The sequence below is a fragment of the Puma concolor genome, chromosome B3 (assembly GCF_028749965.1).
Source record: "Puma concolor isolate L17-30 chromosome B3, mPumCon1.1.hap2, whole genome shotgun sequence".
NCBI lineage: Eukaryota > Metazoa > Chordata > Mammalia > Carnivora > Felidae > Puma > Puma concolor.
In genome coordinates, this window is record NC_141672.1 from 96,721,319 (window position 1) to 96,736,287 (window position 14,969).

Genomic DNA, 14,969 nt, shown 5'->3' on the forward strand with positions numbered 1-14,969 from the left:
TATATTTGGATTTCTTTGTCTTTACTCTTTGCATATCTATTAGTTTGGTTTTTTTTTTTTTTTAGTTTATTTACTTTGCAAGACAGAGGGAGAGAAAATTCCAAGCAGGCTCCATGCTGTCAATGTGGAGCCTGATGCAGAACTCAACCCACAAACCATGAGATTATGACCTGAGCTGAAATCAAGAATTGGACACTTAACAAACTGTGCCACCCAGACACCCCAGTTTGTAGTTTCTGATTTCTGGTTATCATTAGGTTTGTATATAATGTCTTATGCATATAGCAGTTTATATTAAGCTGGTAGTGAAGTTTGAACCCATTCTTCTGTCTTCCCCATGTTTTATGTATATGGTATCGTATTTTATATCCTTTTACTTTGTGAATTCCTTGACTCATTTTTTACAGAAATCTTCATTTTTACTGCTTCTGTGTTTCCTACCTTCATATTGTCACTTTTGGTCTTTCTTTTCCACTCAAAGAGTCCCCTTTAATATATCTTGCTGGGAAGGTTTATTGGTCATGAACTCCTTTAAGTGTTTGTCTGGGAAACTTTATTTCTCCTATTCTTAACATTTTTTAATATATTTATTTTTGAGAGAGAGAGAGAGCGCACAAGCTGGGAAGGGGCAGAGAGAGAGGGAGACAGAGGATCTGACATGGGCTCCACACTGTCAGCACAGATCATAATGTGGGGCTTCAACTCACGAACCACGAGATCACCACCTGCGCCGAAATAACGGTTGGACGCTTAACCAACTAAGCCACCCAGGCACCCCTCTCCTTGTATTCTGAATGATAGCCTTGCTGGATTGAGTATTCTTGGCTACAGGTTTTTCCCATTCAGCACTTTGAATATATCATGGCACTCCCTTCTGGCTTGGATAGTTTCTGCTGAAAAATTCTGATAGCCTTATCGGGTTTCTTTTGTATTGTAACTGTCTTCTTTTGTCTTGCTGTTTTTAATGGTTTTTCTTTATCACTATTTTTTTCCATTTTAATTACAATGTGTCTTGGTGTGGAAATTCTTTGGTGATTTTGTTGAGGGATCTCAGTTCCTCCTGATGTGGATATGTGTTTCCTTCTCCAGATTAGGGAAGTTTTCAGCTATCATTTCTTCAGATAAATTCTCTGCCCCTTTTTCTCTCTTCTACTTCTGGGACTCCTATAATATGAATATTACTATGTTTGATGGAGTCACTGCATTCCCTACATCTATTTTCATTTTGCATAAGCATAATTATTTTTTCTTTCTTTTGTTCAGTTTGATTACTCTCCATTACTTTGTCTTCTAGGTCATTAATTCATTCCTCTGCTTCTTCCATCCTGTTCTTTCCTTCAGGCCTGTCTTTCATTTCTTTTTTTGAGCCCTTTATCTCTGGTGTGTTATTCCCTTTCTCTGTGGTAATGGTCTCACTGATGTCCTCCACTGTTTTCTCAAACCCAGTGAGTATTATGGTCATTACTTTAAATTCTCCATCAGATATGTTACTTATATCTGTTTTGGTTAGATCTCTGGCCATGTTCTTGCCCTGTTCTTTCATTTGGGACAGATTCCTCTGTCTTCTCATTTTGTCTAAGTCTCTCTGCCTGTTTCTCTGTATTAGGAAAGTCAGCTGTGTGTCCTTTTCTTAAGGGTAATGGTTTTATGAAGAGGTCCATGAATGCTGCTTCTCTGGGACACAGTCTGAGATGAGGCAACTAACCTCCCCACTGTATGTCCCAGGCGCTCTTCAGATTGTTGTTTCCACACTGTATGTCCACAGGCTGTTCGCCTGTCTTCTCTCCAGCAGCCTCAATATCCTCCGAGGTCTCCCACAGCCAAGCACACTGACCTTTAAAACTCCAGGCCTTAAGGCCCACTGGTTGCAAGAACTCATGAAATTCGGGCCCACTCACCTTCCAAGCCAGTTGCTTGTGGGACCCATTTATCCTGTGCTCCTTCCTGAGTGCTAGTCTGCCTCTCATCCTTCTCCCTGATTACAGCTCCCTCCCTACCACAGAGGCCACAAATCCATTTCTCTCCCCAACTGATTCTTCACCCTTCCTACCTTCTTCAGTCTGCCTCTTTTCTACCTTTACTTGTGATTTGTTCTGCTAGTCTTCAGGTTGATTTCTGGGATATTTAGGATGATCTGAGATTTACCCAATTGTACTTATTGGATGAGGCGAACCTAGGGTCCTCCTACTCCATCACCATCTTCCCCTTGTGGTATCATTTTACATATTTCTCTGTCTTCTATGTTTCTGAAAACTATTATTTTCTAGAGGCATATGTGCAGCTTTTTGGTTTTTGTTTTTTGGGGCAAGAATGCTTCCTAAGTGGTAATTGAATCGTATATCAAGTCTGGTCATTCCTCTTTGGGGAATGTGCCAAAAGTCATCATTGTGTTCACATGTTAGCAGCCTGATCCATCCCTTTTTAAAAATTTTTCAAGTAGGCTCCACACCCAGTGTGGAACCCAGCATGGGGCTTGAATTCACAACCCTGAGATCAGGACCTGAGTTGAGATCAAGGTCGGATGCTTAACCGACTGAGCCACTCAGGTGCCTCCTGATCCATCCATTTTAAAGTCTCCCATGAGCCTTTCTTAATAGTTTCAGCATTCCATTTATTGGATCCATTACTTTATTCAGAAGTAAAGCTTTTTAAATACATATATTCTGTGGAATTAAGAAAGAAATATTTTGGTTTTATAAAGTTTAGAATTGAGATAGAACTTAATTTTCTTTATGGTAAGAAATCTTTTTTCTCCAGCCCCCTTGATCTATAGTCTTGGAGAAGATTACCTTGCTGAACTTATGTGAGAGGGAGCCCATTCTGTCCTTTTAGCAGAGCTCTGATAGGAAGCTGGTCCTTGTATTGAACCATATTCTGCCTCCTGGCAACCTACACCTGTTCTAACCCAGCCTTTCAGAACAACTTGAAATTCTGTCTTCTCCTTCTACAGGATAAATCTGAAAACAATGTGCATACTTCCTTTTAATATATATGTCCAGTCTAGATACACCCAGATGTTTCAACTCTCCTCAGGAAAATAATTTTCAGACCATCATCTAAGTTGATCTCCTCAGGATGCTATGTGTATATGTGTGTGGTATTTTGAAAGAAGAAGGGAATTTATTCAGTATACTTTGTCTTAAGATGAGTTTTGCTACAAAAAGCTAGAGGAAGGCAGAAAGGAAGAACTAAGCCAGACAGTGACCTTGTCAATCTTTCTATGTCATTTGACTCTTTGTGAATCTGATGCTGTAGGTTTTATCCCCAGAAAATTTATCCATTAAAGTTTGCCTGCTACACGTGTTCATAGACCTTTACACACACATCAAAGTGCACTTAGATCTCATTAGAAGATTCAAGGCTTTTATGTCCTCTTTCAACTTTGCATAGTTGTATTTTGGCTATGTGTGTGGGTATAGTATGCATGATGAAGGATTGGGGGATAGAAGTGAAGGAGGGCAGTAATTTGGGGGATTTCTGTCTCAGTAGCTCTTCTATATACCGTTGCTTCTCTGTCTCCCCATTCCCTGTTCCTGCTCGTCCTCCCCCTTTCCCCAGGTGTAGTACTCCCCATAAGAGAAAGAGGTCATGTATCCTTCCTTTACTTTACTCTTTTCACCGAGGCTATGTTTCTTCAAGTCTGTGATTCTTACTGCTTTTACAGTAATTACTAATTAAATCTCAGAGAAAACAATACAAGAGGATAACATTTTATTTGAGTGCTTTAAATATGTGTCAACACATAACGGATCTTTTAGAAATTGTGGGGGGAGCTTTCTGGTTAGTTCTATTGAACGTGCATGTATGTGTGTGTGATCAAGTTCATATATGAATTCACTGTAATAGTATCAGCCAATAAGACACTTTTTTCATTTGTTACTACAGATGTGGTGAAAGGTGAAAAGATTCTTCCAGTATTTGATGAGCCACCAAATCCAACCAATGTTGAAGAGACTTTAAAGAGAATTAAAGAAAATGATGTTCGTCTTGTTGAAGTCAATTTGAATAATATAAAGGTAGGTATGCTAAGCAACTAATAAAGTTTTTAATTGCTTTGAGTCAGCTGTAGGATGAGAGTTTGGGCAGTTTTGATATAGTGTAATTCTTTCTACTTAAAGGTAAAGTTTTTGGTCCTAACAGTATGCTTAGATTCCTAGAGCTTAAGGTGTAATATTTTTCTGACTTGCTTTTTAAAGAGCAGCATGTAAACCTGTAAACCCTACAGACTGTCAGCATAAATCTCTCTGGCTCTCAAAGTAAAAAGAGTTTTTTAGTCTTTTGGGTTCTTTTTTTTTTTTTTTTTTTTTTTTTTTTAATCAGGTTTCTTGAGCTATAATTGATATATAGTGAAACTCTCGCTATTTCATGTACAGGTCCAGTGAGTTTGACAAATGCATAAGTTGTAAGATCACCACCACCACAGATGTAGAACATGTTACTCCCCTTTGTCATCATTTTCTGCCCCCAGCTCTAGCCCCTGACAGCAACTGATATGTTTTCTTTCCCTATCATTTTGCCTTCTCCAGAATGCATTACAAATGAAATCATATAGTATGTAGTCTTTTGAGTCTGGCTTCTTTCACTTAGCATAATGCATTTGAGATTCATCTCTGTGGTTGGATGTATCAGTTTGTTGAGCAGTATTCTGTTGTGTGGATGTGCTGTAGTTTGTTTATCCATTCACCAGTTGATAGACCTGTGGATTCTCTCTGGTTTGGGATGATTATAATAAAGCCATTAAACACATAATGAACATGCGAACATGTTTTCATTTCTCTTGAGTAGACACCTAGAAGTAGGCTTTCTGGGATCTTACTGAGTTATTAAAAATGTAGCTCTTCCTTGGAGTAAAGGAGAAATGAGGTAGGAGGGCCTAGGGATAATTAAATTAAATTTATGAAGAGTAAATTCAAATTATCTCTAGAGTAATGGTCATTGTATAAGAGCTACATTAAGAATTCCTTTTTATTTTATTATTTTTTTAATTCCTCATTTTATGTCTTTTGAGGGCTGTGGGAGCATCTGGTAATTATAAGAAGCTAGAGAATAAGACCTTTCTGTTCTTTTAGCAGCTGTTCCTTCCTCTGAGCAAAAAAAGGAAAGCCTTGGAAAAAGCTAACATTTCTGGTTGATCACTAATTTTAATTAAAAAAAAAATCCTCACATTCTAAATCAACAGTAATGGTCAAAAAATAACCAGGCTACAGGGAATTGTAGTCTTGGTACTAAAGGGAGAAATTAGTGCCTTCTAGAAGTCTATCTTTCCACATTTCAGGTAGTGTAAGATTAATCTCACTTAATGCCTTGTAGCTTAAACTAAGTGACCTCTCTCTCTCTCTGTAGAAAAGTGGATCCATTTTGAATACTAATGTTGACTTCCTATAATCCAAATAGTTAAGTGTAGAATAATGGAAATTTCTTTAAATGCTAGAGAAATAATGATATATACTCTGCTCTAGATCAACAGTTTGTGCAGATGTACCATAAGAGGGAAATCACGTAGATATGAAGGAGGCTGTTTGTTTTCATTTGTAGACTAAATGCTATGTGTATGTAATTTGAGTACATTTAACTTAAAAAAAAAGTATAAATATATTTGATTAATAGACTGAATTTCTTGAAAACTAAAATGTAATATTTCACATATTGTCTTTCAAGAATATCCCAATTCCAACTCTAAAAGATTTTGCAAAAGCTTTGGAAACCAACACACATGTGAAATATTTCAGTCTTGCAGCCACCCGGAGCAATGACCCTGTTGCTGCTGTAAGTAAGCTACTGTTGATAATATTGAAATGATGGCTATATACAAGCGTGTTACAGAGATGGCTAAACTGATTTTATGAACATGACTTACTCTTTTTTCAGTTGATATTTAGCTATTAAGCAGTACATAATCTTTTTTATGGGTTTGTTCCTGTATTTCTTTTCTTTTTTTTTTTAAATAATTTGATTTATTTAATTTCATTTTTTATTTTTTAAAGTTTACATCCAAATTAGTTAGCATATGGTGCAACAATGATTTCAGGAATAGACTCCTTAGTGCCCCTTATCCATTTAGCCCATCCCCCCGTCTCACAGCTCCTCCAGTGACCCTCAGTTTGTTCTCCATATTTATGAGTCTCTTTTTTGTCCCCCTCCCTGTTTTTATATTATTTTTGTTTCCCTTCCCTTATGTTCCTCTGTTTTGTCTCTTAAAGTCCTCATATGAGTGAAGTCATATGATTTTTGTCATTCTCTAATTTCACTTAGCATAGTACCCTCCAGTTCCATCCACGTAGTTGCAAATGGCAAGATTTCATTCTTATTGATTGCCGAGTAACACTCCAAAGAAAATGTGGTATCTTCTTTATCCATTCATCCATCAATGGACATTTGGGCTCTTTCCATACTTTGGCTATTGGTGATAGTGCTGCTATAAACATGGGGGTGCATGTGTCCCTTTGAAACAGCACACCTGTATCCCGTGGATAAATGCCTAGTAGTGCAATTGCTGGGTCGTAGGGTAGTTGTATTTTTAGTTTTTTGAGGAACCTCCATACTGTTTTCCAGAGTGGCTGCACCAGCTTGCATTCCCACCTGTATTTCTTTTCTATAATTTTTCAATTTTATTTTATTTTTATTCTTAGAGTGCAAACAGACAAGTGGCAGGGAGAAAGAGAGAAAGAGAATCTTAAGCAGGCTCCATGCTCAGTACACAGCCCAACATGGTGCTCCATCCCATGACCCTGGGATCATGACCTGAGCTGAAATCAAGAGTCAGATGCTCAACTAACTAAGTCACCCAGCCGCCCCAATTTTCTTTAATTTTTAAAAACATAAATGAAGTCATGCAATATATGCTGTTTTGCAACTTAATTTTTCACTCAACAGTATATCTTAGAGATCTTTTCATATCACTGCATAAAGTTCTAGACCTTTCTTTTTTTTTGTTTTTTATTTTTTTTTTCAACGTTTATTTATTTATTTATTTGGGACAGAGAGAGACAGAGCATGAACGGGGGAGGGGCAGAGGGAGGGAGACACAGAATCGGAAACAGGCTCCAGGCTCTGTGCCATCAGCCCAGAGCCTGACGCGGGGCTCGAACTCACGGACTGCGAGATCGTGACCTGGCTGAAGTCGGACGCTTAACCGACTGCGCCACCCAGGCGCCCCTAGACCTTTCTTTTGACATCTGCAGAGGATTTCATTCATGGATCTACAGTGTTGGATTTCATCAATTGCTTTCAATGTGTCTATTGAGATGATCATGTGGTTTTTGTCCTTTACTCTGTTAATCTGGTATATTGTATTGATGAACTTTTGCATATTAAATCAACCTTGCATTCCAGGGTTAAGGTATGAACCTTTTTCTTCACTTGGCTTTGAGGCCATCACTCCCTTTGATTCTCCTCCCTCCTCATTGAACATCCCTTCTCTGGTCCCTATGCTGGTTGCTCCTTATCTCCCCAACCTCTAAGGATTGGAATGACCCAGGGCTCAGTCCTGGGCCCTTTTCTTTTCTCTGTCTACACTCACTTTCTAGTTGATGTCACTCTGTTTCTTTGCCGTGTATTTTCTGTATATGCTGCTGACTTCCAGTGTTATTATCCCCTGTTGGTGCCTCTGTCCTGAACTCCATACTCATGTCCACCTACTTACTTAACAGCTTGCTTGGATGTCTAACAGACATCCCAAATAGTCCCAAACTGAACTCCTGACTTCCCTCCCACACATGCTCCTTTCCCACTCATTCCTGTCTCACTAAATGACAACTTCACTCTTTCATTTGCGTAAGACAGAAAGAAATGGAGTCATCCTTGACTTCCCTTTCTCACCACCTTAAATGTATATCCAGCCTTGTCTTCAAAATATTCCAGAATCCAACTACTTCTCACCCCTTTCTCAACTACCACCTTGGTCAGTCTTAGCCACCATCTTCTCTTACCTGGATTGTTGCAATAGTCTCCTCACTGAGCTGCCCACATCCATCTTTCCCATCTCAAAGCCAGCTTTTTTATGTAGTGTCAAAAGTGAAATAGATACCTGTCCCAAGTTCTGTCTGCCCCCCTCTTGCCTGTTGTTTTAACTTGACTTTAAGTTCTGCTTATCTGTGAGCTTTTCTGGCCTTCTGCCTTAGGCATCCCTTCTGGTCTCTGCCCTGAAAAGCAATCCACAATTTATCCTCCTTTGGTGACACAGTAACCTAACTGCAGTAGGACCTAAGTAAGAAAAGTTGTTCCAAAGAGACCTCGATGAAGTTAGTCCTACCCAGAAACTGAGAAAAACTGAGAGACACCGGGGAAAGAAGCAAGGAGTAGGGTGTGAATGAACATAACAGTGTGAACAGCAGCAGAGAATATTACCAACAGTGACAAATCTAAATATTGTGACAGGGTACTTGTGAAAAGTAGATACATGTGAAGCCTGTGAGGTAGTGTGTCAAGATAAAACAACCTAATGAGAAACATCAAAGCTGTTCTGTTAATTAGTGTATTTGTTTATAGTAGGTATAATATGTGATAGACGCTGTCAATTTTTATCTTCAAATACTTTCTTTAATTTCTAGGCTTTTGCAGATATGCTGAGAGTGAACAAAAATTTGAAGAGCTTAAATATGGAGTCCAACTTTATTACAGGAGCTGGGATTCTAGCACTGATTGATGCTTTGAGAGATAATGAAACCCTGGCAGAGCTCAAGATTGACAATCAGGTCAGTGTTCTACAGCGATAACTGTGGGAGCTCCAGCCCACTCTGCTGTGTAGGGGCTGGGGGTTTAGGAGGCAGGTGAGAGGAAGGCTTTGGTGCAGTCTTGTGGGAAGGTGGTGGCCTGAAAGGAGATGAAGACATTTGAAGCATCCAGAATGTTAACTTAGTATTTTTAGTATGGGTTTTGAGCATATTTATAGGGTTGTGCAGCCATCACCACTAATTCCAGAACATTTTCATCACCCCTCCCACCGGCCCCTGGCAATCACTAATTCACTTTCTGTCTCTACACATTTACCTATTTTGGACAATTCATATAAATGGAATTATATAGTATATGGTCTTTTGTGTCTACTGTCTTTCACTTAGCAAAATAGTCTGCAGGTTCATCCATGTTGTAATATGTATCAGTAGTTAATCTTTATGGCTGAATAATCTATTTGGATTATTTCTACCTTTTGAACGTTAGGAATACTGATATGAACATTCGTATACAGGTTTTTATATGAACATAGGTTTTCATTTCTCATGGACATATACCTAGGAGTGGAATCGCGAGGTCAAGTGGTAACGCTGTGTTTAACTTTCTGAGGAATGGCCATGTTGTTTTCCACAGCGACTGCACCATTTTACATTTGTGCCAGCATGTGTGAGGTTCCCAATTTTTCCACATTCTTGCCAACACTTGTTATTGTCTTTTTGATTATAGTCATCCTGTAATAATGGGTATGAAGTGGTATCTTGTTTTGGTAATCTTCATTTTTTGATGTCTGTATGATCATATACTGAACTTTAAGATTTGTTTATCTTATTTATGTATATTGTAAGAATTGAGAAAACTTAAAAAGACCAACAGAATCAGCATGTACTTGAATATCTTAGTCTTGATTTACCTCAAAAAATATTTTGAATTAGTTTATTAATACTGTTCTTTATTTTTAATTATTCCAGAGGCAGCAGTTGGGGACAGCTGTGGAATTGGAAATCGCCAACATGCTTGAGGAAAATACAAATATCCTTAAATTTGGTTATCAGTTTACACAGCAGGGACCCCGAACCAGGGCAGCTAATGCTATAACAAAAAACAATGACTTAGGTAAGACATATGCATTTCAAATCAAATTTCTGAATTATATCATTAAGCTACTGTATTAGAGGAACATTTTTTTACTTAAAAAAAAATGTTAACAGATTACTTCGCCTTTGTTTTTTAAATCTGCACAAATTACTTGGCCTTTGTTTTTTAAATCTGCACAAGCCTTTTTATATTGATTGAAGTAGAGTTCAGTTTAAGTGCACTTGTCGTGATCATTGGGTTAGTGGGTCTGCTTACAAATATTTCACAGCTTTAAGTGAACGGTTTTCTACGAGAAACATAATAAATGCTACCTGTAACAAATATTTTGTTCTCTGTTACAAGCCACCTCCTGATTAAAGATTTCAACATGACAGGAAAGTTTTTTGCCCTTTTTATCAAACAGGCCTAGACAGAAATCCAGTTTTACATGATAAAATATGGAGTAATTCTAGTTTTGATACAAGTTTTATAGTATGTGGCACACAAGTGTTGGCTGTCCTTACCAGTCTCCCTGACACAGCCATTACCGGGCAGGTTGTCCTCTCGCAGTGCACATCAGTCAACGTCAGACATTGCCCTTGTTTTTTTCCTGGTTCCCACTGAAATACTGCTGAGGCTTGTGCTTCTGTTTGATGCAAGTGTTCTGGCCAAGGCTGAATTAAAGAATATGATGCTTATAATTTTGTTTCTACATGTTTCCAAAAATTGAACCTTTTGTGTTTGTCACTGAAAGATTTTTTAAAGAGGTACTTAGACAAGAGATAAAATAACATTTCCTAAACCGAATAGCACTTCAAAGTGAGGCAGTTCTTTTAAGCTTCAACCATATTTGAGTTTGCATTCTTTAAATGCAGAAAATGTTACAGCCTCCTTCCCTCAACCCAAATTACTTTGAAGAGTATTAGTCCAAACCCTTTCTGTCCTTCAATGACTTAGTTTCCCATAGAAGATTTTAGCCTCTTGCATTTTAGGAAATTGGTGTGTTTGGTATACTGTTGATTCTCAGTGTAATTTGCAAAGTCACGCTAATTACATCAAGAATCAACAATATACCAAAAGATGAGAGAACACATAAAAACTATTTCCTAGGCTGCTTTCAGTTGACATTGTGCAGGTGAGTAGGTGCCGGGGGCCACGTGTAATAGAGATGAGGAGGTCATGGTGAAGGTGTGGTCTGACGTGAAGCAGAACTGAGAGAAAGCAGACAGCTTTGTGTTGGTAGCTCTCTAGACCCCCACCTCATGCTGTTGCATTCTGATCCAAGCCAGATTTTTAGACATGAAATGAGAATAAGGACATTCCTGGAGTGGGGGAATTGCATGGATAAAAACCCAGATTTGGGACCAAGCAAGTTATTTATATACTGAGGACAGCTTGTAGAGTTTGAAAACTGACTCTCGTTGCAGGATGCTGCCTTGAGAATAATTCTTCAATAAGTACTTGCTGCTTAAAGCTAACAGAATAAAAAAGTGATGTCAGCAGATTAAGAGGGAGTGCTAGTAGAAGGCACTAAAATTACATGGGAAGAAACTTCATTTCTTTGGATTTTTTGTGGGAGGCATTTGAGAGCCATTATAGGCCACCAAATACATGATTAAAATGATACTTCAAAAAATAACTATTTACTCTTCCAGAGATAGGATATGAGGTTAGAACTTATTTGCAATTCATGGATCATAGAGTATTGAGAACCTGTATTAGTGGAGTAGGTTTTGGAAAGAAATTGCCAAAGAATTGTTAATAGGGCCAAATTTATAAGCCTCTTGTCTAGAGGCTGAGCCGAGGATCTGCTTGTAACAAGTAGGCGCCAAGGAAGAGTCGGAAATGGCTCTTGGGCCCATCTTGCACTTTATGTGCTCCTAGCACCCGCAGCTTTTTTTTAGAGCCCTGCGTTGATTGCTGCCCACAGATCAAGGCTGCCAGCATAAAGACATGTGCTCTGATATGCAATCTAATTATGTAGCCACCAGAAAGAGATGCCAAAGAACAAAACTTGAAACATACACACAATCTCTTGGGCATATTGTTTTTCTTCATCTTGCAAATCGGGCTGTATCAGATCTTTAGTGTTGATTTTGATAATCTTTTCTTCTCATTATTTTCTGTTCATCCAAATACTCTTACCTACTCCCATCTCTCCGGCTAAGAAGTGTCCTAGCTGTAGCAGCAAAGAGATTATATGGTATATGTTGCAATATTTGATTGAACTTTGAGTCTCCTATTACTGTCCTTATAACCACATAATTAATTTTCTTCCTTTCTTGTTTGCTCCACTTTGTCTTAGATCTTGTTTACAACATGTATTTTTTAATAACATGCATTTTATTTTATTTTACATTATTTTGAGAGAGAGCAAGCATGTGAGTGGGTGGGGGAGGGGCAGAGAGAGAGAATCTGAAGCAGGCTCCACACTCATCAAGGAGCCACATACAGGGCTTGATCCCATGATCCTGGGATCATGACCTGAGTCAAATTCAAGAGTCAGATGCTCGGGGCGCCTGGGTGGCGCAGTCGGTTAAGCGTCCGACTTCAGCCAGGTCACGATCTCGCGGTCCGTGAGTTCGAGCCCCGCGTCAGGCTCTGGGCTGATGGCTCGGAGCCTGGAGCCTATTTCCGATTCTGTGTCTCCCTCTCTCTCTGCCCCTCCCCCGTTCATGCTCTGTCTTTCTCTGTCCCAAAAATAAATAAAAAACGTTGAAAAAAAAAAAAAAAGTCAGATGCTCAACCAACTGGGTAACCCAAGAGCCCCTATAACATGCATTTTAACATCATAAATGGTCTGCCAATAACATCCAAACCCTGCTGCAATTCAAATTTTTCTTGGAAATGTTCTACCCTAAAGAGTTAATCTGATTTACCTTTCGATATTTCTGTTTTTCAGAGATCTATAAATATGAATTAGGTTTGTATTTGAGGACTCAAGTCTCTATTTGATTTTTTCCCTTAGTATTTCAGTAAACACAGGAAACCTACTTTTCATTAACATGAACTAAAATTAGAGCCCGGGGTGTACTTAATTATTTAAGTATAAAAATGTTCATGGGAACTTGATACTTTTTATCTCCTGGTTTTTACTTTCTAGCTAGCACCCAGCCAGTAGCTAGACAAGCTTTTATGCACATCACTTGCATGTCTGCCTGAGGACTCTATCCTACTGTTACTGAGTACAGCCTAATGGTTTGGGGTCATCAGTCTGTGAAGAGGCTGGGAACTCCTGAGATATATGTGCCTTTCTGTACACCATCCACTGAATTAGTTGACCACTTTGGTGGCCAAAGTTTATTATGGTACCCTCATGTGACCTTATACCACATTACCAGGATCTGATTACTTTGTATTTGTTGTTTTGTCAGAGCCTGGTTCATTTTGTAGGAGACCCTAGAAAGAAAATTTGGGAAATAGTAGCAAGTCATTTACCTTTAAAATGACAAAAATGTTTGGGGCACCTTGATGGCTAGTTGGTTAAGGCATCCAACTCTTGATCTCAACTCAGGTCATGATCTCATGGTTTGTGAGTTCGAGCCCCTCATTGGGCTCTGTGCTAATGGTGCGGAGCCTGGTTGGGATTCTGTCTCTCCTTCTCTCTGCCCTTCCTCTGCTTGTGCTCTCTAAATAAACAAACAACTTAAAAAAAATGTTTTTGGTATATTCTTTCACAAACTAAGGAGATACATTGTAATGCCTAATCAGGAAAGCATGCAAATATTTGTTGCTTTTAATACTTTCTAATCCCAGCTTCCTGAAGGTCATTTCAAAATTCAACACAGTAATTTATAATTCATTGTTTTAACAGAGGTGTCAATTTTTTTAAATAACAAATGGGTGCAATGACTTAAAGGTGATTGATGACCATGATTTTAGATTTCTGATGCTACTGTGTAAGCACAGGGGAGCTGAGGACACGTCTTTGTTCTCCTTTTGAAGCCCCTCAGTGCTTAACAAGTAAATGGACGTTACATGTCAGTACAACTATAACTGGATTCTGCAGCAACTTGTTTGTTACAAGCAAGTTAACCCTGTACAAAGTAACAGGGATTTCTAACATCCTCTCTTTTTTTCTCACAGTTCGCAAAAGACGAGTTGAAGGAGACCACCAGTAAATCCACCGAGATAACAATCTTTGGGAGACTTTAAAAGGTCACCAAGGGCTCATGTTGGTGATGTCAGATGTAAAATTTTCCTGGATAGAAGGGAAAAGACTGGAAATCTTTTTTTTTTTTTTTTTTAACTACATGTATCTTTTTTCTAGTTTACATTGTTATCAGTTTCAAATTGCAAAATCAATAGGTGATATTTTGTATTTTATAACATTATTTCTTTCTGCTAAAATCAGTTTTAATTTAGCTTAAATGGTTTGTAAGGAGTCATGAGTTTAAAAATGCAATTGTAAAAAAAGTTTAGGAAATCATTTACGTAGATAGTATGAACATTTTAAGGACCGATCTTTTTAAAATCACAAAGGGACATTACTGCCATTAGAATTGCTATTGTACCTGTTAGGTACAAGACATTCACAGCTTTCCTTACTCCATCACATGGAGCCCTTTCCTGTTTTAGAATACATGAACTTGGCAAGAGTGTGCTTTTTGCTTCTATCAAGAAAGCAAGATACCAGAGTTTTAAAACGACTCCAAATCTGGTCATCGGCTGAGAAATAAAAGCCGGTCTGTTGGGGAGAGAAAGGGGCCTTCTGCACATTCCTGGTCACCGCACTTGTCCACTGTGTCACCAACACCTGGACTTGTTTCAACAAAGTCATCAGCTTGGCCAGGTTAGTACTTTGTTTAAAAGGACAGTTATGGCTAAATTCACTATAGTTTTTTATTTCAATAATGTGGGCATTACTAAATTTTTGTGAAAGCTCATAGTAAAAAGCATCGAAGTAGACAAGCTGTTTTCTTCCCTGTAAAAGGCATACATATAGTCAACTCTTGGTTATTTAGGATAATAAAAAAGAAGGCGGTTATTAAACACATGACATCGAAGATAACAAACATGATGGAATTTAAGTCTGAGGCACATACCAAATAGTCACTTAAACTGATGCTTACTGTAAATTAGAAACTGGCATGTGTATAAATTGTGGCACAGTATCGTGAAAGTTTGTGTGTGCACTGCAGAATTAGAACAACAATACTGAATTGGCATTCCACGAATTTTCCAACCAGTAGGGAAAACTGTTCTTCATCCATCTACTTTTT

The 14,969-nt window shown here is 38.4% G+C and overlaps 1 protein-coding gene across 1 annotated transcript in view; it reads left to right on the plus strand.

Annotated features, from left to right (window-relative positions):
• Nucleotides 1-14,969, plus strand: part of TMOD3 (tropomodulin 3) — an 80,594-nt gene extending 65,625 nt beyond the window's left edge. Inside the window, exons 6-10 of the mRNA XM_025920011.2 lie at nucleotides 3,886-4,016; nucleotides 5,659-5,766; nucleotides 8,550-8,693; nucleotides 9,642-9,786; nucleotides 13,834-14,969. Coding sequence (XP_025775796.1) covers nucleotides 3,886-4,016; nucleotides 5,659-5,766; nucleotides 8,550-8,693; nucleotides 9,642-9,786; nucleotides 13,834-13,868 — 563 coding nt within the window. The 3' untranslated portion in view covers nucleotides 13,869-14,969. The remainder of the gene's footprint in view (nucleotides 1-3,885; nucleotides 4,017-5,658; nucleotides 5,767-8,549; nucleotides 8,694-9,641; nucleotides 9,787-13,833) is intronic.